The sequence below is a fragment of the Centrocercus urophasianus genome, unplaced genomic scaffold (assembly GCF_019232065.1).
Source record: "Centrocercus urophasianus isolate 14NV4802_14NV808 unplaced genomic scaffold, USGS_Curo_1.0 seq_17, whole genome shotgun sequence".
Classification (NCBI taxonomy): Eukaryota; Metazoa; Chordata; class Aves; order Galliformes; family Phasianidae; genus Centrocercus; species Centrocercus urophasianus.
In genome coordinates, this window is record NW_024884722.1 from 21329676 (window position 1) to 21354443 (window position 24768).

The 24768-nt window shown below is 34.5% G+C and overlaps 1 protein-coding gene across 6 annotated transcripts in view; it reads left to right on the forward strand.

The window, feature by feature from the left end:
- The window catches only part of LRMDA (leucine rich melanocyte differentiation associated), a 631888-nt gene that overhangs the window by 413842 nt on the left and 193278 nt on the right, over positions 1-24768 (forward strand). Inside the window, exon 6 of one of the 6 annotated variants that reach the window (XM_042818024.1) lies at positions 23573-23677. The exons of the other annotated variants lie outside the window; for them this stretch is intronic. Within the exon in view, the coding sequence (XP_042673958.1) occupies positions 23573-23638 (66 nt within the window). The 3' untranslated portion in view covers positions 23639-23677. Of the gene's footprint in view, positions 1-23572; positions 23678-24768 lie in introns of those variants that run through there. 6 annotated transcript variants of the gene reach the window in all.

Below are 24768 nucleotides of genomic sequence, written 5' to 3' on the forward strand. Positions count from 1 at the left end.
GGGAAGGTCAAAGAATACTCTTTTCCTCTGCTTACGCTGAATTTTATTCTTTAGAGTAATTTCATTTTTGAATAATTCACAGGAAAAACTGATTTAAATAAGAGTTGGCAAGAGATATACCCCTCTGTATTAAAATGTTGGGTTTTTCTTTTTGTTGCTGTTTTTTAATTCTGGTGTCTTTTAACTTAAATAAAACTGTGCGTGTTTTACCTTCCTCACACCAAAAGAAAAAAAAAAATGCAGCTGTATTTATCTTCTGGACAAGTCCCACTACTTTTATCTTTAATCTACTTGTATGACTGCTAATAGCTTTAATACAGTTTCTAATAGGCATCTATCCAAATAGCAAATGGTTATATTTTAGCGTAAGAATATATGCTGAAACACTAACGGAATATGAAGTGACTGTCATGCCCCCACCAAATCTAGAAATTAATGTTGAGGAACAGCTTAAATCTTGGCCTCTATAAACTGTACCAATTCATAAAAATACAAGAAAGCAACCTTACTGGTGATATCAACTGGCACATTTTTGCCAATGTGGTATTAAATCATTTGCATGAGTAAATATGTGGTAAGCTTCAGATGATGATTCTTTTTTTTATTTGCAGCTAGTCATATGGCAATTAAAAGCATGCTTACCTCTCTTGGATACTTAAGATATTTCATTATTTGTTCTCAACATTTCTATAAGATTTTATCAAATACATCATAGTCTGATAAGTTTGTTCTGTGTATATTGTTACATGCATGAAGTATACACTGTAAGTCAAAACCAGTACGTTTCACCATCTTTGTTTCAGAAAGCAATCACTTTGTTCATCAACACAAAGTTATAATAAAACATTCCCTTACTTCTTTACAAACCACAAAGCTTAATTTAATTAGTAAGCTCATGTGGTTTGAAAATTGCCAACAAGGGTTATGATGCCCAAAACAGATGTCTACAAAGTATGTTAAGTAGTCAAATGCTCAATAAATTTAGAAATTAATTAATGGTGTGGAATCTTACTTAATGAACTATAACAATTAATATTAAATGAAAGTCTTATTCTTTGGTTCACTGCGTGTAATGGTGCCTTGTAATAAGGTTGAGGACCTGACCAGCTCAGGAACTTCGTAGTTGGAACTGCCTCTAGGTGAGTCACCAGAGCTCTGCTCTTTTGTGTTTCAGTGCCAGCAAAAGCTGTGCCACACCATTATGAGGTAATTACTGCCTATTCAAACTTTAAAAGTGGTAGTCAGTGAGAGGAGGTGTAAGGATACATAGAACATTGAGTCATTTACATTGGTAGCAACCAAAAATGATTTTCTTGGAAGAATGAATTATACCAAGTTGAACTTCAAGGCAGTAGGAGACAAGTTGAGATGATTAATGTAATTTTGATAGTTTGCAATTTTTATTATGATTATGTTTGCATATATGTTTATTCTTGAGACTGTATGTTTATGGTGGTTTTAGCTGGAGATCAAGGTTACTCTTAATCTGAATGTGAGGGATCGCTGATCTTGAACCAGCAGACTGGCAAAACAATAAAACAGCTAGCAAAAACTTGTCTGTGCTATGAGCTCAACTTATCTGTTTAATACCAGTCAAGTTAGAAATCAAGAAAAGTAGAGTTATATGTGGAATCTTTGACATTTGCCAACTTTGAAGCCTTGCTGTCAGAACAAGAGTTGCCAGTTGGAATAAACAAAAAGCCTTTTTCAAGGCTGATAAAATGTGTTGGAAGTGGCAGCTAGATTAAAGCCTCCACATCAAAATGAATACAGAAAAAGCTCTTTTCAGGACTAAAGAGGAGATTCAAGTTGTCAGCAGCCAGTCTGAGTCTGGCAAACAACATAAAACACTTGGAGCTAGAGAACTTTAATTAGAGCTCTCTTCAGGCTAAACAAAAGTTCTTAGTCTTCATCTTTGATAACTCACTGATTGGTTTCTGTTTTAGGCACAAATATTGATATTAACTTTGACAAGAGTTCACGTGTGTGTGCTGTGTAATGAAGTCCTTTATTGTTATATAAGCAAGAAGTTCAGTCTTGTTGGACGCAATGGATAATGAAGGTGATACATAGCAGCAGTGGCTCAGAAAGCAGATCGTTGTTTTGTTTTGTTTTATACTGTGTTGGTTCTGTTTTACTATCAAAGAGTCTTCTAGTAATAAATTCCTTCATGTTTAATCTTTCTCTCAGAGCAAAATCACTGTATGTAATTTTTACTAGAGTTTATTACTTCTTATGAAGCGAACTTGGCAAGATTTGTAGATGGATCAGGAGTGTTATTATATACTATTAGTTTCAGTGTCAGAAGGATTTTTAAAAAGATAATTTGGTTCAAAAGCATGCACTTGCAAATTGAAAAATTAACTAGAAATATATGTTAACCAATAGCATACTATAAAATGAGGCATATTATTTATGAAATGCATTAGAATTTGATCAGGAATGTTTTAGAAACAATATTTTTGTACTTTGATCAAAGTGTGATCATTTTGACCTTGAGTGAAATTACTCATTAACCCTTTCTTAGATTTTAAGGAAAGGTCCCTGTTTTCCTACCAATGATTTGGATTGTTTTCCAGATTATATCTCAAGTCTTTCTCACTCAGAATTTGTCATGTATACATGATGGTGACTCTATAGTTTAATATTCAGTGAATTCTTCTTTAATTTAAGAAGCACATATTTTCTGTTGAGAATAAGAAGCTATTATATATATATATTATATATATAGTATATAAAGCTGTTGAGTTGTTATCGTATCCATTGAGTATGCAATTAATACTTTCAATAGAAGCAAGATGCACACCCACATGACTAAGTGAGGTGATTCAGTATAGCAAATCTGTACTATTACAAATGCCGTTTAAATTTCTCCAAATGTTTCATTGAAATTAGAGCTATAGGAATCTAAATTCAAGCAACTTAATTTTAAGGGGATACTGATTAATGTATTTTTCATATTTATAAAAAATGGGTCATAAATTTGTGCATGAATCAAAATGGGCCTTTCTTAGAAGGTCTGTTTACCAGTGATCTTTGCTATCTTAGTCCTCTCATTGAAACTATGTAAGTTTCTCAAATATGGAGAAAGCTCTTACCAGATAAAAACATAAATACCACTTTCGTAAGAAAATTTCTTCCTTAAAATCCTTATACATTTTATCTGCATGTTTTCATTTTTTTGACCAGAAAAGCATAAAAAAATTAGGACTAACAAGGCAGCTTCAGGAAATATTTGATAAGCTTAAAGCCAATTAGGCAAGTAGCAATAGTAGCCCTTATAACATTTCTGTGTTCTTTGAATACACATTTGTAGTAGTCATTTAGACTAAGATACAAAAATATACATATATAATTCTTAACAGAATTATTTTAAAGATTGCATATTTTTTTCCGCAACATGCAAAATGATTTCTATGCATTTCTTTATACCTAGTGCACTTCTTAAACTCTGGTATTTTATATTGTTTATTTCTTAAAGATAATCCCTTTAGAAACTGCCAGGTGTAGTTTCTTAATATATTTATTTTTCTGCGTTACTCTTCTTAGCTTTTTCTAGCTTCCTTTTCTTCCAGCATTTCAGAAAGGAAGTAACAGTAACTCCTAGATCTGTCTTCATCTTTTTTGCTGCTCAGATTAGCCTAAAAGTATACCAAAGTTATTTTAAATAATCGTTTGTTCCAAAAATCACTATGGTTATAGTTATATGATAGCTAGTGCCTAATTTGTTGTTGCTGGGTCTCTTTAAGTTTTTGAAGCCAATGGAGACCAGTAGGCTTTTGACCAGGTCTTTTGTCTTTTTGTTTTGACTGACAAATAAAGTGAAGGCTTTTTTCCCTTCATAGCCCATCTTTAGCATGTTCAGAAGTGTTGTGCTTAGCAAGCTGAGGATTTGGAGATACTGAGTAAGACATGGAGAAATCTCTTCTGTGTCAATGTTGATTTTAGCTGTCAGGCACTATCTTTGCACTAAAGATTTTCAGCCTAGCTGGGAAAATATATATAATGGAGATACTGAACATCATAGACAAACATCTCTTAACACTTTCAGTTCCACCCATAACAGAACAAGGGGAGCTGAGGCATCCTTCAATACCACTCTCATTTCTTGTGTCTCAGCATCTTGTCAGAGAAACACTTTGAATTCTTGTGGTGGCAAGGCTTAGCTTCAGTCTGAGTAGAAAAGTAAATTACATTAAGGATGGCATCTAAAGCTTTGGGATCCCACATCAACCAGGATTGCACAGATTTCTGTTTTCCAATGGATTTCCAGAGTAGCTAACATAGATTACAAAGAACTGGTCTTGTGTGATGAACTTCAAGTTTATTCTGAAATTATCTGAATTTCTGAATATTTTTAAGGCACTGCATAAAATTCACTGTAGTCAGCTAGTCTTAAACCCACAGAGAAGAGAGAAAGGTCTTGTAACAAAGTGTGGTAATGGAAGAACTTCACAGGATCTGATTTTCAAGGGCTGTCTCTAAACTTTCAGTCATTGATCTTTGTTGAGGGTTAACTGCAGCTAAGCATCCCACAGCTGCTCACCCACTTCCCTCATCCTCTTTTGGATCATCTGCATGGCTGTTTCCACTTCCCAAATTCTTGCGCATAACCAATCTGTTCTCTGGCAGGGTAGTGATATACACCTTCCCAGTCTGAGATGGAAATATTCATTGCAAGGCTATGCAAATAGTGTCTAAAAGGTTCAACAGCATCAATAAAGAGGAGAATTCTCTTTGAATTATTACTCAGTATTTCCAACTAAAATGTCTTCTAAATCATTGGCTTACTAGCACAACAATCCCAAAAGCAGGGAATCCCTTGATACTGGGCAAATACGGTTCAGCAACAACTAAAACTTGGATGTTGTCAGCATTGTTTGAGTCAGAAATCTAGATGAGATCACCGCAGGAGCTACAATGAAAAAGGTTACCTCCATACCAACTAGACCCAGTGCAATCACGTACTTCTTACTTCTCTGCCTCTGCCCCAAGTTGTTTTGAATCTTGGTTCTTCTCAAAGCCAAGAAATATAAACAGGTTATGTTGTTATATACATATATATGTATGTATGTATATATGTAGCTACATATAACAAAGATAAGGCAAAAATATATATCCATCTCCCTAATCTATATTAATCATAATCTATCTCACTTGACAGTTAATGCCTTTAACCGTCTTTGCGGTTAAGCTTCAGTGAAGTAGAAAGTAAGTTTCAGTTTCTTTGCAGCAGCGTTTGGGTGGCCTTTTTCTGTCCACTACTGGAGAAACCTCTCACCCTGAAGGGATTTTCTGTGTGCATGTGGCACACTGAATGCACACAGTTACACACGACTTTCTACATGAGGTCTTTGGGAGGGAGAAAAAGAAAGAGAGAAAGAGGATGGGAGGGAGCCAAATACAGTTTAAAATAAACAACTTCTAAATTAACAAAAAAAATGTTAACTACAGATCATCGGCTCAAACCATGACAGCAGATTTAATTCCTTCCTCCTTTTACCTGATGGAGATGCGCCTGCAGGGCTCGCATCAATTACCTGTCGACATGTGGAAAATGATTGATGAGCTGCCTCAGGCACTGGAGTATACTTTGTCAACCACTCATAATTTATACATCTTATCTCTGCCAGAACAAAAGACAGGACAGCATGCACACTGGAAAGGGGAAAAAAAAAAAAAAAAAAAGAATAAAAAACCTGACTGTTTGGGTTCTAGTATGTAGCATGAGTTGATAACATTGATGGCTATCTACTTGCTCCTTCATCAGACATCTCCTGCCACTTTCTACTGTGGCTGCTTGGTTTTGCTAGGCTATCTGACCATTCCCTGCTGGAAAGATGCTGACATAGAAATCATGGAGCAGTCTAGAGTTACATTTTAATTACACTACTATCTACAAGAGTCTCTGGAGCAGTGATGTTTGCTCTGACCTTTTGTTTTAATCAGCACTCTCAAGGCATGCTGTTAACCACCACTGACAGAGATTGATAATTTATACAGTGGGGTCGTCTTAAAAGCTTTCATTTAGAACCATTACAGAAATCAGATACTTTTGCATCCAGACATCATTTTTGAATATATTTCAGCTAGGTGAGTTTTATAGCAACACAGTAACCCAATTTGAACCTTAACCTCAAATTGGAATTGAACCCAAAATAATATTGTTATTTTTTTTCATAATCTTACGCCTTTTAAGAATCTGTGGAAAACTCTCAGGTTAAATGTCCCATATTCTAGTTGAATGCTTAAGGAATAGCTGTTAATTTAGGGGGACGATGGCGTAGTGTTTGAATGCCGACCTGAGACAACACACACAAAGCTAATTTCCAAAATATTTAATATTTAGAGTCTTTCAAGTCCCCAAACTGAAAAGCAAATATCTCTTGTGACTTCTGAAAATTTTATTTTCTCATTAAATAATCAAATTTAATGTGATTGTTATTCCACTCTTAAGTTATTATGATATTATATTTTCTCCTCATTGTCTATTGCATTTGGAAAAAGCTTTTTAGGGGTGTTGCTCTGTGTTTGCTTTGAAAACTGCACTGAAGTTGTCGACAAGTCCAATTTATTGTAGCATGGGATTGTAAGTATCTGTGCTGCTCTGAATCTATATAGTAATAGAGAAGGGTTAAAAAAAAAAGAGGGGGGGTGGATAGTACAAATGTAATCTGAGTTGAAAATTTCATAATAGAATGTTTAAGAATTTCAGAAGTCTTACTAAACACAACACGTTGTGCGGTCTTGTGGTATATAAAGTGCAGTGCTCATATACTGCTAAGCTTTGTTTGTATAAACATGTTATCATGCACTCCTCTTGACCACTGTTGTCACCTTACTATTTTTAGAGATAATTGCCCTGACATGTCTGGAACTTTTCAAGACTTCTGAAAAATATTCCATTTCTTTAAATAAATGCATTTGGCGCTGCTTTTTGCCGTGTCTGGATTGAATGAGGTTATGAGGTATCCTAATAACAGCTTTAATACATAAACTTCTGGTCTGTAGCTCAATATCTAAAAAATAAGATGATGTAACAACACTCCTGATGAAGGCAAAATTTTCTCAATCATAGCTTTTATCAGTGAATGCAAGCACATAGCTTTCAAACACGCAGATCTATTTTGTCTGGTTTTGTGTTTGTTTTTTTTTAACTGTGCTCCAGGACGGTTTTCGTGATTCTGTCATGTCCAGCAGTGGATCAGATTACCAAGTGGCAAGAAATTAAATTAATTACCACAAGCCCAAACTTGCAGTCATGCATAGACTTCAATAACAATCATATATATATATATATAATATATAATGGCTACTGCTTGTTTTATTCCCAAGCGATTATCCACATAATGCTCAAAATGCTATTTAGCTTTCTCAATAAAGCTGCTGGAAAAATGAGTATTTGCATTCTACGTCAAAGGAAGATTTCATTTTCCTTGTAGCATCATATGTGTGTTTGTACTTCCTTGTTACTAGAACAGACCAAAAAATACAGAATTGGTAAATACAGAAGCAATCAAGACAGAGTCTGTACTCCAAGATATGCACTGGGACCTTACTTAAGCGTGAAAGTAAAAATGTGTTTAGCTGGTGAATATGATGAACAGGAACTGAAGAAAACAAAATGTTTTGGACAGGCAGGTACTTTTTATGGTTACAAGCAGCACTGTAAGAATGCTGCAGCCCTTTTAGTAAAAACAAAATGGAAATTGTTTACTCATTAAACCCATGAGACTCATAAGTGGTGAGCTAGAAACTTAGTTTCGCTCAAGTTCTGAGCAGATATAACCTTGCCTTGCTTGTGCTTCAGGCTGAGAAAAAGCTAATAACTGTAGAGTCTGCTGAGTCTCAACATGTGAATCCAAGTGCTTAGCAGGGTTTCTTAGCTTTAGGATAGCACAGGACTTAAACAGGTACATGGCATTTGACTGGTTTGATGTGGACAGTGTAAGCACCTTTCTGTCTGTATTGCTGTATTTCAGCACAGTAGTCTCTTTTTCAGCAGGTTTCCCTCATAAGCATGGTGAGCGCTAACATGCATTGATCAACATGAGAAAGATTTTCATACAATATTACTTTGAGAAAAGGTTCTATATTACAAAGGCCGCTTTAAAGAGATGCATATTTTTAGCCAGCAGGGGCACAATGTTTTGGTGTGGGAGGAACAATTTTGTTTTTCCTTTGCTATCAGTGTGCTACATGATCCTGAAGACATTTCTATCCTTATACTGTTTTTTGGTTGTCTTTTTTTGTCTGACTTGTTAAGTCAACTTGTATATTGCTCAAGACAAGGCCTGCATACTGCTCTGTGATTGTGAACAATCTGTTCTGGTGGTGGTGAGCATTGGTAGGGACATTGGTAGTGCAGCTAGTGCTGCTATAATGAGTGACCACTGCGGTGTCTTTGGGTAACAGAAACTGCTAGGTTTGACAGATCATCAGTAATCATTTAAAGAATGAAAAAGGTCAGCCAGCTTTGTTAAAATCTTGCCTAATTTCTAAGGGTATATAACTACTAAACTATGAAAACAGCACATTCGTTTAATTTCTGAGAAGCAGTTACATGTTTTGGAGTAGTGTGACAAATCTAAGCTAATATTGCCTGCCAGATAACACCACTTATGATTTTTTTATGTCCTTATTCAGCTTCTGTGAATTATGTTTTAGAGATACGTGGTACAAACATACTGACTCTGTGGTATACTAATCCTTGTATCTGGCTGAAATGGACGGAAGAAAAAAAAGAGAAAAGAAGTCTGTAGTTTGTTTTTAAGTATTTTATTTCTTCCAAGTGCTGAGCTGCTTGTTGTTGTTGTTTTGTTTGACAGGGTACTTGTGGATGGAACAGTTTTCCATAAGGAATTGAAATCATACATCAAATGTATTGTTTTATATGTAAGCCACTTGAGAACAATGAAAGCAGTTGCTGGAACCCAAATACCATTACAAATAGATTTATTATAGTATGTTTTCTCCCACCTTTTTCTAGAAGTTATTACTTTAATCTTAAGAATTTATGTAAGTAGGCTTATGGCTTTTATATGCTTTATGCATTCACTTTTGAGACTTTTTAGCTATTTAGTGGCATGGTGTTTAAAACAAGTGTTATCAAGGAAATAATTTTAGCTTTACATCTTTTTTTTTTATATATATTTCTCTCTGAATGCTACATATAAAATAGCCAGATGGTAATATAAAGGAATTACTGCAAATGTCATGGAAACTTATCTTCACAATGCCCTTTAGCTTTGTGTGTTCATCTCAACCTGCAAACATCAAGAAAAGATAAAGATGTAATATCCCTTTGTCACAAAATTATATAAAATTTCAGTGTCTTCAAACTTTAAATGCATCTAAGAAAAAACTTACTAGAAATACATGCAATTAAAGTAATTCTAGCATTTGTTAAAGAGTGGAAATGCTTTTAAACTGCTCTCCCTTCCACAGCAAGAACAAAGCAGTTCTGAAGAGAAAATAATTCCCAAACCATAATTATGACAAACTAGATCAGATGTTCCTAAGAGAATACATCTCTATTTTTCTGTCATTTTAATATTAAGCCTAAATTGGATCTCAAAGGGGGAGAAATTTATTTACATATTATTCACCCGGAACTTAATACATTCAATAAGCATCAATATGGAACAACATATTTCATTTACGGAAATATCTAAAATATTTTAGTCATTATACTGGATGAACTAGAGTCTTGAAATTTGTTATGGTCTCCTGATTTCATAGGATACAAGATTTCCAGTTACTCAGAAAGGAAATATATTTGAAGTTTACTATTGCAATAGATGGAAAAAAACAAACAAACAAACAAACACAAAAGCTGATTAGATTTTTGCTATAAAAGGTTTTGTGTTTCCTCAGCATTTCTCAGTTTTCTGGTTCCTATGGCCATGGGCTCTTAGTGTATTTTAGGTGAGCTATCAGATGAAATCTAGTACTGGTAAAGTTGGTGAAACAATAGAAATACATCGTTCTTGCTGAATATTCAACTGATGTCCAAAAATACTGGAGGTGGTATAAATGGTAGGTTGTGAAGCCATGCTCATCATTGTTAACAGACACAAGATTATTAAGCCTCTCAGAGTTGCCACCCAGAGGAGGTGGTTGTGTTCTAGAGATTGACATGAAGAAATTAGAGAAGTAGATATCTCAGTGGAAAAAATAACAGTAATGATCAAATGAAGACAAAAATCAGGAAAACAAATTAAGGAGGCTAAAAGAGCCAAAATTGTAGTTGTGTTGAACCAGACTGGTAATCAAAATGTTGTGATTGAGCAGTGAGCAATTTCCTGCTGTATAGGGCAGTCCTTATCTTCTCTGTGAGAGTGGCATAGAATTAATTGTTATATTTCAAAAATGCATTTATTCAGGAAAAAATAAAGGCTATTTTACTTTATAGATCTTCTTGTCATGCAGCATCATTGAAATCTGATGAAATCATGTCAGCAGGATTCAATTTTACTATTAAGTAACTCTCTGCCTTGAAATCTGTGGCATATATTTTAGTTAGAATTTGGAAGAAAACAAGGCATAAAGTTAAGGTGCCACTGGGGTATCTTTAAAAATAATAATAATAATAATCATTTGACACTTAATTTGGTTGAATTTCTTAGATTGAGCCTGACATCAAATGATAGAAAATAAGAGTGGACTTCTGTTTGTTTGCTTACAGCTCCTCTTTACTTTTTTGTTACAAACAAAAAATCAGAATGGTCCTTAACTGTGCCTAAGTGATTCTACTGCCTTATACTTCAGGATATAGATCTGTGATTTGGCATACTTCCTTTTTACTTCCTGAATAATTTCCTGTGTGCTATTGCTACTGAAACAGTTTTGGTAAGAGCAGGTTTGTTATTGAAGGGACATTGGCTATTAAGTGGATGCTTCAGCAAACCAAGTCCAGGCTACTTCCATGAGTAACTAGTCTGGAGGGAGGATGGCCTGAGATAACTGTATGCCTTGCTACAAATACCAGGATCTTATGGCATTTTCTCTCTTTTCCTTCATTAAATTTTTATGGTAACAAAAATCTTCTCTTTCAGTATGTTCCATCAGTTTTCCACCTAAAACCTTTATTGTAAGGAATAAGGTTTCCAGGGCCCTTTTAACTTTCCTGTCTTCCTCAATATTAAAGAAACGTGAAGCTACCTTCCTTAATATTAATGTCAGCTTTCTTACCATGCTCTTTGGAGAGATGAAAACATTCATGCATTCAAATGCAGATACAAGTAATAATTGAACTTATAAGGAAACATGGGATTGTTGATGTCAGATCCTTGTAGGAATGTGATTGTCCTGATTTAAGTTTTTAAAGATTATTGGAATTCTGGGGTTGTGCGATAAGTATTATATCCTGCCTTGCTTAAACTTTGTTGATTGGATTTATCCTTCTTCCTTTAAAAGTAAGTTCATTTTTTCCCCATAAGAAATAACTACTGACTTAGGAAATAGCACATCATCTAGACTGAGACTATTATATAGAGAACTGAAGAATAATCTTCCCTTTTTCCTTTTAATGTTGTCACGGTACGAAGGCAAATGGTGGACACAGCAATTCAGAACCTGTGCTGTCATTTATTTCCCGATGTGTAACAGAATTGTAGCTTCCAGATCCATGCCAAGAACCTCAATTAGTGCCCCGTGGCTGCAGAATATTCCTAAACAATTGAAATTGCCAGGTTACAATGTACTTCTGGAAGTGGCCATTAGGAAAAATAAAATAAAATAAAATAAAATTAAAAATTTTTAAAAAAATCGCAGGAGCAAAACACACCAATCAGACCTGATACTCTGCTTGTCTGTGTTGTAACTAACAGATTTTTGAAGTGTGTGTAATGTAATATATAAAAATAATCCTACTTCACTATATAGCTTTAGAGGCAAATGTATTATAATTTTTGTGTGCATATCAATGAGTTTAAAAAATAGAAAGGAAATCTGAATGAGTAGCACACAAGAAAAGTGAATATGTAAACATAGTTTTGTGAGTTTTTTAAGATATTAATACAAACATTTTTAGACTGCTGTTCTCTGTTAACTGGTGAGAAGAGACATTTTTCTCTGTTCTTTAAAGAAAATCTGAATTGAACATATTTAGCATGATCATTTTCATGGATCATAGTAGTTCTGTATGTCTGTTGGTAGAGTAGCTCCTTCACTTGATTCTCAGCTCCTCTAGTTCCTTCTTTAGAGAGTTGCAGAACCCAATGTCCTAAATCTATTGTCATTTTATTGCAGTGCTTGCAGAGAGAGCAGTTTTAGCCTTCCAAACTAAAGTATAAAAAATTGGATTGCACATTTGGAGTGGAATGAAAATGGTGCATAGAGAAGTAGATCATTTTATAGGCTACTGTTCTATCTTATGGAATGATAAATAATGGTGTAAAATATGTTTTCCTTTGCATATTTAAACTCTTCAGTGTACATAAATGAATTTAAATTCAAAAATGAGTGCTCAGCCTTGCTGAAGGATTTGGAGAAGTGCTTTCTTCCTACTGTCCTTTTTAATAAATAAGCTACTCTGAATACAGCTTCTTATTTAGATCTTAAATTTTAACTGGACTTTGACAGATTTGAATTTAGTCTGGGCACTATAACAGTCTATACTGTCACTGCTTGTCTTCTGAGTTTAAAGTGATTTGATATTTTTCGTTCCCTATCCTCCTCCCATCACCTGGGAGTTTTCTATGTTGCTTTCAAGAGCAATATATGCAACATAAATTGACTAATTTCTTTAAGTGTATAAACTTGTACTTGATCTGACTGAGATGGAGTTAGTTTTCTTCTTAGTAGCCTGTGTTGTGCTGCACTTTGAATTTATGACTGAAGCAGTGTTGATACCAGCTTGTTTAACCAGCATTTTGGTTAAGGCTGAGCAATGCTTGCACAGTGTCAAGACTGTCTATCTTTGCCCAATAACGGCTTGGAGGGGACGTAGCTGGGATTAAACGTTATTATGAATTAAGTAACACTGATTAATCTAATCTGATTAAAAACTGTGGAGACATGTAATATGACTTTCCTACATTCTTCTTGCTCCTTTCTCTAAGTATATACTACTGTTTTCAATTAAATTCTTTCTAAATAAATGTTCATTTTACAGGTGGTGCATCAGGTGTAAGACAAGTTCAGTATTTTTGTTTCAGCTTAAGGAACTCAGATCAAGTTATTTTAATTATATTATTGCCTTAGTTGTTTTATTTGTTTGTTTCTCCCTTGGAATGAATCAGGTCAATACAAATGGCTTATTCTGAGATTTGCAGATTCAAAATAAAGGTTTTGGATCAACTGAAGACATTAAAGGATTCCTAAACAAACAGATTTCTATTCATTTTTCCTGTCATTTTCAACTACTACTCCATATAATGAAGAACTGTCTTAAGTACTTGAGATTGATGCTTGTATTCGTTCTTTGATAGCTGTATATTATCTAGCTGTTTAAAAAGGTAATTATTTGTTTTATGTGTGGTTCTAAACATATATGCATATATATCAGCATTGTGAATAGAATAAATTAGCAGTAACATCCTTAAAAACAAGACAACTCCATTGATTTGATACGCTGACTCTTCTCACAAGATCTTTCACCCTTGTGACTTGCTATTTGAGATGCATGTTTGAGTTAGCAAGAAATCATAAATAAGTAGAAAACATCTGGTTGTTTCAGACATGTCCATGTTTGACAGTTAAGTTGTATAAATATTTTAATTTCTAATTTTATTTGCTATTAGAGTATGTGTCACACTTGGTTATTATTTTCAGAGCTTCCTCTCTCAATTCCAGTCTTTTCTAGTCATTATTCACTTAAGTACAACATCTCGCCCACTGGCAGAGATGTGCTCTAAATGATCTAATATGTCTCCTCTGTCTCTAACTTATGTTATTCTATGAGTGATAGTGCAGTGCAGGAGATCAACTGTGAGTTTATTGAAGAAAGACAAGGTACTAAAAATGCCTCCATGTCTTAGATGTGGATATACGATTGTATGTGGCAGTTACCTGTACAGATGACACCTGAACATTGGGAGATTACTTATATTCCTTCCTCTTCTGGTCTCTAAGGAAAATGCTTTCACTGTTGAAGCTGATACCTCTTAGCTACACAGATGATCAGTTTTCATTGCATTCCTAAAGTAAAAACTGTGTGTTGGCATGTGTGAAAACTGATACAGAACACTTCCTTACACAGCGTAAGTCTCTTACCTTTTAGGATGTCAGGAGAAGAATAGCACTTAACTTTTTTTTTTTTTTTCTTCTTTCCTGCGTTTCAAATTTCATATTAAAGCTTTGGAAAGGAACTGCAAAGGACAAGAGTAGAAGTTATTTTTAAAAGGTATTCCACATTACAATCAGACCTGCCCTGCTTTGATACTCAATCTGAATTGGGTTGAGAATTTAAACTTTGAAAAAACTTAGGCAAATTCTACAGTGTTTCTGTTTTATATAGGACATTTTGTGTAGAGCTGCATATAGATAGAGGTTTAGCTCAGAATATATGCAGTCAATCTGGACCTTTCAAAGGAATCAAGAGAAGTTGTTTACTGAAGTTCAATTGGAGATTTGATGTGGCATTGGAATTAAAAATTCTGAAAATATAACATATTTTTATAACATGCAATTATTTATTCTGCTCAACTATCTGAACAAGTTTCTTTTCTTATACATGCAATAAAATGAAACAGTCTTGAAACTTGGATAAATCTGTATTTGTAAGAGTTCTCTACAGTCTCCTTTTAACGTCTTCAGAAAACTCAGGTAATTTTGTAATGTATATACTCGTCCAGATAGCATCAACATATAATCTCATAAACTCATCTGAGCATATTTAGTTGCTATTGGATGGATTTGTTTCTTTTCCTCCAAATAAACAAATATCTAAAGATTATTATGTGGTTTTTTTTTATTGTTTGTTGTTTTTTATTGCTTTTTTTAAACATTTTATGCTGTATGTCCAGTTTTGTTAGAGATTCAATGATTCTCCTGTGAAAGTTATCTTTGTATTAAAAAAAAACCCACACATCTAACAAAAGAAATGCAAGAGAGCTTATTTAAAAGAACATATTTACTTTGTCTATGTTAAACTAAGAGAATTAAAGTTGCCCAAATAATAAAGGTACTGAACTATATGGTGTTTATCAACTTAATTGCAAGGTTTTTGATTCAGAAACCAGAGATGTGTATATAGGGTGTTAAGTTTCTGGAGAAATCTGTGAAGAGTATCTGGGAATGTTTGTTAGCTCATTTAAAGAGGAAGAAAAAAAAAAAACAAAAAAAAATAACAACAAAACAACTGAGTATGAGTTGCATTAAATTTAAAAGCTGTCACAATTTTTTTTCATCTGAAAGGCATCTGCCTGAACTGCAGCCATTTGAAGACAAGGATAAGGCCTGTCAAGCTCCTTCTCCTGGGCCGTTTGTGTTACTGCTTCATCTGCTTTGTTTGACATCTCTAAACAACTCTTTAAAAATGTCGATTTTGGCACGCTCCACAAAGGAGAACTGAAGGGTGTTGTTTAAGTTATTTGGGCCTTCTCTGTTTTTCTTTTCGTGGCACTAAAATGTGCATTTCTCCTCCGCCTTCCCCCAACAAATGTGTGTTTTAGCCTCAAATGACCCTGGAATCTTAACATGTCAGAGTGTTAATAAAGAACTGAGGCTGTCATAATGTGGGGTTAAATAAAGTCTTCATGAGCTGTCTATTAGGCTGATTTTTTGTTTGTCACTTTCTGTAGTTTCTTTATGGATGCAGCTTGTCTTGGTTTATGGGCAGCCAAGCAAACGGGCTTTGTCTTTGTTCACTGCTCTGTTTAATTCTCCCTCTCATTCATTAATCATTCCTTTGACTATTTATACCAGTGGCAAGTATAGCTAACACACTTAATGTTTTCCTTTGTCTCAGTGGCACTCTTTGTGCAGGCCAGAGGAGGGCTAATTATTAACTGTAAAGTGACATTAAAAACACATAGATAAGCACACAAACGCTGCATCCAGTGAAATGCAGCTTTTTTTTTTTTTCTTTAACCTTCAAATTCTTGAGGCCAAATTAATTTTTCTTGCTCTGAATAGTTGGGAGTTCACAGTAGCAATGCCAATGTCTAGATAATTAATGAAGAAGCTCTGTAAAACCGAGTGAGTCTGCCAGTGTCAGGTTTTTTAGTTTCGTTTCTGGACAGTTTGTACCTTACTAGGCAAAACAGGGATTAAAATTGCTGCTGTTTAGTTGGAAGCAGTTCTCTTTAAAGGTCACACTCCTCTGTTTATAGTACTCTATATATGCAAGGATCAAAATGTGTTTTTTCCTTTGTTTTCTTATGATGTGAAAAGTTTTAGAAAGAAGCAGGGAAGAAAATGCTATCCATGAGGTTGTCCTGAAATTGGAAATTTGATCTTTGTTTTTTGAAACAGTAGTACTGATTTTCTCTCCTGTTGTCATGAAAGTCTTTGTGGCCCTCTTCCTTCTTACTCATGATTTTGTGTCACATTTATTCTGGAATAAAAAATAAAAACTGTGATATCTAGATGAGTCCCGAAGCTGAGGGACCTCATACTTTCAGTAGGCAAAGTAACCTTGCCCACCAGTGACCCATAGAATGGAGCTGAAGTCATTGCTGTATCATATTTTTGGCTGTCAGCATGGGCAAGATCCTGTTGAATGAGAAAGGGAGAAGTTGTGCTCTCTTATTTAAGCCTGTGTATAAATGAGTAAACCTTCATTCTGTTTTTACTGTCAAATTATGTCTTTCAAAACGTTTCATATTGGCAATAATGCTGAGTGTATGACGGTGCACTGTTTCTCAGTAGACCATTAGTTACTGATTACTTTATGCATGTTTTACTTAGGACACTGATATTGTGAATACAGAGAAGACTTTCTTTGCAATGAAATTGTGAGTGGTGGAAAAAAATTTCACTTTCGAAAGGTACAGTGACATAAGTGATTTAATGATACTTAGAAATCTGTTTTCTCTGCAATGTGCCTGAACAGGCTTTTCCATTTAAAAACAAACGACTCAGAATGTCATGTTGTGTTATGTTTTGAAAGAACAAAGATTGCTTTTGTACCACATGGTACTTTCTTGTCTTCACATGTGCGTAGTACAACTCACACTTACCATTAATAGTCACATTGAATAAGCTAAACTAAATCAATCTTGCTATACTATTATGGAAGTATTTTGGTTTTTGTTTTTTTTTTTTTTCTGGAGTAAATTTCTAGCACTTAAATTAATGATTTACCAGCCTGGATATTGATATTTTTCATATCCCATTTTAGTAGTGAGGTTCGTAAAGCAGGAGATCTTCTTTAAGGAAGTTTTCCTGGAATCATGAATGAAATTGTTCTCTAGTTAGGCAAGTTTGCTGGAAGACAGCAAAGCTTTTAGATTTTTCATTAAGGTTTTGACTGTGAATCTTATACAAGACTTGTCCTGTCTTTTAGGTAGAATGTCATCAGCCCGATAACAAAAATGAGGCTAGAGGCTTTGATATTTCTATGTACTAAAAGTAAGAGATAAAATCTCTGGAGAAAAGAGGTAAATAAAATTAATTCATTTAAACTGAATATATAAAAATGCAGTACCTCAGTGTATGGCATGCACAGGTGATTTGTTAGATGAGATGAGATCAACTTTGTGATAAGTTGATTCATTAAGTAGAGCTATTACTTCTAGCAGAGTAGCATTTTCAAATAATCTTAGAATTTTTTTTTTCTGTATGTTGGTTTCCAGGACATGCTTGCTGATAGCAACTCTAATTAGCACACAGTATTTTAACAACTTCACGATTCTAGTGAAATCCTGATGAACTTCTGGAATCAGAAGATATTGGGCTTTGACTGCAAGAAATGTGGAGAATGCAAATCTGTTCTTCTCTGGTGCAGAAAAGCTGTAATGATATAATAGATGAAGCTGACCATAAACTTTAGGTTGAAGGAGCAGTATTTGATACTGATTTTATTTTTTACTCATTGTTCTATTATACTGACTTTTCTACTGGGCCTGCTCTTGAGTTAAGGTAGCTGAAATCTGTGTTCACAAATTTAATATGCTTATTCATTTAAATGTGCTGTGCAGTTATGGATCCTTTCATTTCTTCCAGTCTACATTTTCTTAGTTGTGTTTATTGCATCAGTCCTACTCAATATCATCATTTTTGTACACTGAGAAAGCTGTAAGAAGACAGAGATGAGTCCATAACTCAAGTTGCATCACACTGAATACTATGCTGTGGTGAATAAATTTAAAACAAAAAAATTCGATCATTCCAATATGTCACATTTTCCTGAAGCGTTTCTCTCATAGAGAACATTTTTCATGTTGAAATTATTTATGAAATGTTTGTTAAAAATAAATAACAATGATTTACACTGTGTCAGCAGATGCACCCTGAACATCCTCTGGCATAATCCAGAGTGTTGATTCTTGTGACCCAAGGGTGACAGTTTTGATCAGCTTTTCTTTACAGTTCTCTTGTCCTGTGGAAGTGTGAGGCAACAATCGTGATTAGCCAAGAGGCACCAGATTACGGATACATGTGCACACATGTGCATGCAAAGTATTTAAAATAATTTAAAAGTACCATGATTAGGATTTCCATGGATTTTTTAGCAAAGTAATGAATGTGGATTTATTTTATTAGAGAGCTTCTGAATAACTGACTTAAAAACACAGGATAACTAGATATTAAGAAACTGTGTTGGAGATAGGGGAGTTGTACCCAGTTCACATTTCTGCCTTTGACCTGTTACGTAGCCTTATGGCCTTAGGCAAATGGTTTAATCACTGTCTGCTGCTGTTTTCTTCTCTCACTTTTTTTCTTTGCCTTGCCTACTCATCTCATAACTTTTGGAAATCTAGAACCATTTTTTTTTTATTATGCTACTGCATTCCACTAAGGAATCATTAATATGAATAGACAGTAATTTTATGCTAAAGGTTAGAATCTCCCAATTCAGCAAATGCACTTGGGACAGACCTTTACAGAATAACAAAGTTGAGGGTTTTCAGAGATTTGCTAAAAGTTGATGATTCTCAGATACTAGATAGGATACATTATATTTGTGTACAGCGGAGCAAAATACAGATATTTATACATAATTTAAAAAAAGATTAGGAGAGATACAACCAATAACTCTAGGTGTTATCCAAAGCAGTTTGGAAGAATGGTAAACGCCTGGAAGAGGAGATAATATTTGTTTTAAGTGTTCTCTATTCAAGTATCTTCAGAAATGAATACTATATCCCTAGGGAAAATAAATAAATAAAACCAGAACATATTTGGATAGTCCAATTTGTCTTATCTCTGTTCTCAGACTATGCAATCTGCTTCTGAGATTGTACTATAGCAACACAGTTATTTTTCTCTTGAAAATTAGATTGAAAAAGCAGATTGATTAAGCAGTATTACAGAAAAAGAAATCAATTCATACGACTCTATGTGTCACTAGTAATGGCTTCAGGGTTTCCTTCAGAATGTCTTCAGATTATTGTTTGTAATGTCTCTCTGACCTTCATCATGCACAGTGTGAAGCAATAGAACTTAGGACAATCATACTAATTTTAGAGTAAATAGTGTAATTACTTTTTTTCCTTGCTTCAGTATGTGTTGGACCATGTTAAGAGAAATTTAATTGTTACTCATCCTTTCCATGGCTTAAATACACAGTAACTGAACATCATGGCAGGCTGCACCTGAGGTCTTTCAGACCTCTTGTAAACAATTTTGATTAAGGATTTTATGTTGTCATTATGAATAGCATTGACAGCTGCTTTTTCTGTAAATATTTTTCAATATTTAAAACGGTTTCAAAAGTTAAAAATAGTGCTTTAAACTTACTGAAAAGTGTATTCAGAAGTTTGTGTCTTAAACACTCTAGATAGATGCAGACTATCAAGAAAATGGAAGTCAGTCTTCCAGTCCTGAGGAAATATTGGGCTAGAAACTAAGACATTTGTGCGTGATGTGGGGGAAATGGGAAAATCCAGTCACTTGTCAAGCGTTTGGCTGCAAGAAGAGAGTATGTACTGGAGGATTAATTGGAGAGATATGTGAGAGAAACTGTCCAAGTCTCAGACATTTCCATTTATATGAATAAACAATGACAGAGAAATGAAAAGCTTTGCTTTCTTAAAAAAAGTTTATTCCTCTTGAGGTAGCTTCTGGTTGTCACTGAGTCTAATTTTCTTCCATAAGGTAGGAAGGCTTTAAGCACTGATCTTGTCCTTTCCTTTTCAGTGTAACAATAATTATTATTAAAGTTACACTGTTTTCGACATTTGCATGACTGCTCAGAGTGAATTGTAAGTGTGAATAAGGATTGTCAGCTGGGATACTGTCTTTTCCAGATAAGTAATACATTACTTTTTTGTATTCTTTTGCAATTTGTGCAGCCACAAAGATAGTTACTGTGATGTTGTCTTTATGGTATGCATCTTGATTTTTATGTTTTTAATTTTATATGGCTTTTTATCCCAGTTATCCTTGTCAATGCTGGGAATAAGTTTGAATGAAAATTAACAGGACAGCATTTGTATCCTATGGGAGTGACAAAGAAGTGAAGAAGCAAAAAAACTGTAAGATAATTTTAGATTTAAGATTTCTTGTGAGACTAGATTTGCTTTCTTTCGTGTCTCACACCCTATTATGATTATTCATTACTGTTAGCAGTATATGGATGCTGTTGAGTTTAATTTGGTACCTTGAAAAGATTAAAACTAGACAAGGACTGTGTGACTGTCCTTTAGATTCATTTTCTGTATTCAGTCATGCAAATATTCCTTGTTGGTGAATAATCTTGCCAGTATTCCAGTATTTTGAGAGTCATCCTCTGCCAGGAGTTTGTGTAACTCTCCTAAGCTCAAGGAGGAATAAGCTAGACATCAGTATGCAGAGGACATTTAATCTTTCACGTGTCCTTAGCAAACGCCAATAGCATCTGTTAGCCTAATGTCTGTACTTTTGTGTCTTTAAACTATCATCTTTAGGTCTTATTTTTTATATCTTCCAAGAAGGTGGAAATGTTTGAGTGTTTTTTCTTGTTTGCTTTTAAGTAGGACTTGTTAATATAAAGTATTAGAATGTAAATGTTAAATCCTCTTCTCATTTTCCTTCCATTCAATATTTTAGATCTCACTAAGCATTTCCGTATTTGTTAATAAAGATGGAGTGAGTTCTGGCGTTTGAATAATTTGCTGCCATCCATATATCTTGATGCTGAAAAAACACTCTATCTGAGTGTGTATGTATCTCCTTGCGAGCTATGTGTACACTGTCTGCGAACAGCACTGCTTTTTGTTGAGTCTGTCCAGAAATCACTGCTCAGTTGTTTTAACAAACAAATGGAAACCATCCAGTAAACTGAAAATTGACTAATACACTACTTCTCTGAGTGGCTCTACCAGCTTTCCTTTGTGATTCTGAATATCTCCTCTCTTCAAAAGTTGCATGAAGTATATGAATTATTGTGATTCCCTTTCCATTACTATAAAAATTTTTATTTAACATGAGCTGGTCTTGAAATTCATGTACTTCTGTGTAGAAATGGATAATAGGAAGGCAGAACCATAGTGTGTTTCATGTATTAATGAGCAGGTCTACAAAAGGGATATTTAGAGCAGAACCTGCTACGTGAGATGAAAGAGTCTGTAGTATATATAAATAAATAAATAAATAAGGAAAATGGGGAAAATCAGAAGATCATAAAGATAATTGCATTACGCTACTTCCTATCATGATGATAAAGCAAATTGTGTTGTTTTCCAGTCATTTTCTACATATATCTGTAGTAAAGGATAAAACTATGTTTTTACGTATGCATGGGTTTCACTTCACTAAACAAAAGAGGTAGTTGGGTGGAAAAGTTAATAATTGTATTGAGCTGCGCAGCAGAAGAATCTACTTTTAGCTAAGCTTACATCTGTGTATTTTTATGTTTAGTGTTTCAGAACAAAGTGTTGGCTTAACTTGCATGATCTGCTTTCAGTTACCAGAGATAAGGGCAAATGTCTAGATCGAAACCTGGGACAGAGTAATAACTCCTGACAGGATTCCTATTTTTATAGTGCACACATGGAAAGAAGCAGGTATTGGTTTATTCAGTCTCTGGTGTTAGATACCTGTTTCTCGAGATGGAAAGTTCTAGGTGGTGACCAGCAAGTTAACAAGTTATTAGGTTTTTCAGCATAATATTATCATAATCATTATGATATATGATTGTGATTATTTAATTATTTATTTATTTCTACTTTGAGATTTAGACCTAACTTGCCTAACAACAGAAATTAGCGCTTAAGAATTCTTTTTTCTCTTTAGTACTCTCTTCTCGTTCCTGGTGTTTTTTATTTGTTGTTTTTTTTTGTTTTGTTTTGGTTTGTTTTTGTTTTTTCATCCAGGTCTCTATGCAAATAATTTACCTTGTAAGAGAGAATGAAGCCTCACGTTTTGTCCTGAACAATTAAACTGCACAATATCTTATTTTTACTACTGTTACTAATGATAACTTTAATAGAACTAATGTTACACTGTTCTTCTAAATCTTGATCTCACAGAGTATGTTTGTGTATGTATTTTTTCACATTCTACATAGTTGTAGTGCAGATGACCCCTAATTATAAATGCTTCTTGATGCACATGTGGATATTAAAATGTAAATTGCAAAGGAATCTAAAACAGTGATTATTGCTGGTTGGCTATCAGTATTACCCTCCTTGGCTATATGAAGTACATATATAAACATTTATCTAACATTATCAACTTTCTGACGATTGTAGACTTTTTTTTTTTTTTTTCCAGCAAACAGAATATAGCATTCATCAGTACTCTGATGGCAGTGTTAAATAGGAAAAATCACCTTAGTTATAAAAATGCAGAGTTTGTAATACAAAGAGGAAATAAATTACTTTGATGTTGTATCGTATTAACCTTTTCAGTTTTGTTGCTTAATTGCTTGTCCTTATGCTGAAGTAGAGAATGGAAAAGAGCTCTCATTCACATGGCCGTGTTTTGCCATTTCAAGGAATGGCAGAGGCTAGGAATTGCAGAGAAAAGAACTGGCCACTGATAATTCTTACCCAAACTATGGTGAGAAATATTCTTCTCCAGCAGCCAACAGACTTCACCTGGTGTCTGTTTTCACAAACCCCAAAAGACACATCTTTAAGGGAGAATGCTATTAGCCAGTACAGATTGAACACCCTGATCAGCAGTGTGAATGGAGGCCCAGACTGTAATTGAGACGCATGTGGCTCTGTCAGCAGGTGATGGCAGACAGACACACCTGAATGACAGTGTGACAGGGAGCAGAGACAGGGGGCCCCATTTAGCCACTCTTACTGCCGGAGTGATGAGCGCACGGGAACACAGTCTGTGAATTATCAGCTGGCCAGAATGAGATGAGGCTTAGGGAGGGCTGCCAGACAGTTTGTGATGTGCTACACATTTCTTTCAGCAGTTACTATTTTGCTATGCATAGCCCTTTGCTATTAAGCAGACAGAACAGCTCATATCCTGTGGACGGATTATAGATATGTCATATCACTGAAAAATTGTTTGTCTTCCGCAGGTGTATGGGATGCCTTCTAAAGCAGGCAGAGCACATGACACTTTTCAACACTCTTTTCGATACTGATTTGGCATTCAGGGTCTATCAAAGGAGAAATCTTTCACATGCAATTATGACAGAAAATAAAGGTGATGAAGTGTTGTATACAAAGAATGGAGAGAGATCAAAGGACTGTAATGAAAACTGATTACAATAAAAGAGCTGCTTCAACCCTGAGAACTCTACAGAACTGCTTGGGGCATGACAACACACACTTGCATGCACAAAGAAGTTGCAGATAAAATCACAGGCACTAATTCATAGGAATAAATGAAGAGAAGAATACATAGCTATTTGCTTGGATGTTTTTTAACATATTAAGGCACTAAAATGAGATGAAAACACGGGTCTAATTTGGAAAATTTTGATTTCATACTTCTGTAAAGGCTTCTTTATTAAACATAATGTGAAAGTTTTTAAAATTTATAACTTTTCTTCTGATAAGATTGCTTATAGGATTGAAGAATGTTTTCAATTCTTCTATTGTTTTCTTGGACAATCTCCTGGGGGTCACACACAGAATAAGTCACTTATCTAAGTTTAAATATTAGCAAAGAGACTGTTTAGTACTGTTAGTTGCGTAGTGCTGAAGAAATTGATCAAATTTAACCCTCTATGCTTTTGACTTCTGTTCTGGTTTAGACTATTCAAATGAATTTTCATTGACTTCAAAGTTTGTTTCCCAAATTCCTGAGTTGAGTACAGCAATCGTTCATTGCACAGTTTCAGTCAGCGATTTTACATCTTCTCAAACTTAGGGCTGTGGTTTATGCTAAGCGCCTTTCACATGGTTCAAAGTTTTGTGCAATTGAGTTCTTTTCTTAATATATGCATTCTTTAATAACTTGCGTATGTATTTGTAGTGAAACAACTATCATTTTGCACAGGGTAAGGAATTGTCACTCTTTAAAACTGTGTGATAGAACTAAGTTCTGCCAAGATTTCTCACAAGTAGTAAGCTAAGCTTCAAGTCAGAAGGAAGAAGCATTTTCTGAAGATTCTGCAGAGTGTAGGTGTTTTTTTTTTTTCCCCCAATTATTTTCCAAATGAGAAATTTTATTTTCAGTCTCAAACCAGAAAGTATTACCTGAAGCAACACTGACTCAAAATGGTTTTGATAAATGATTTAGCTCCTTGCTTTGTGTGAAACAAATATG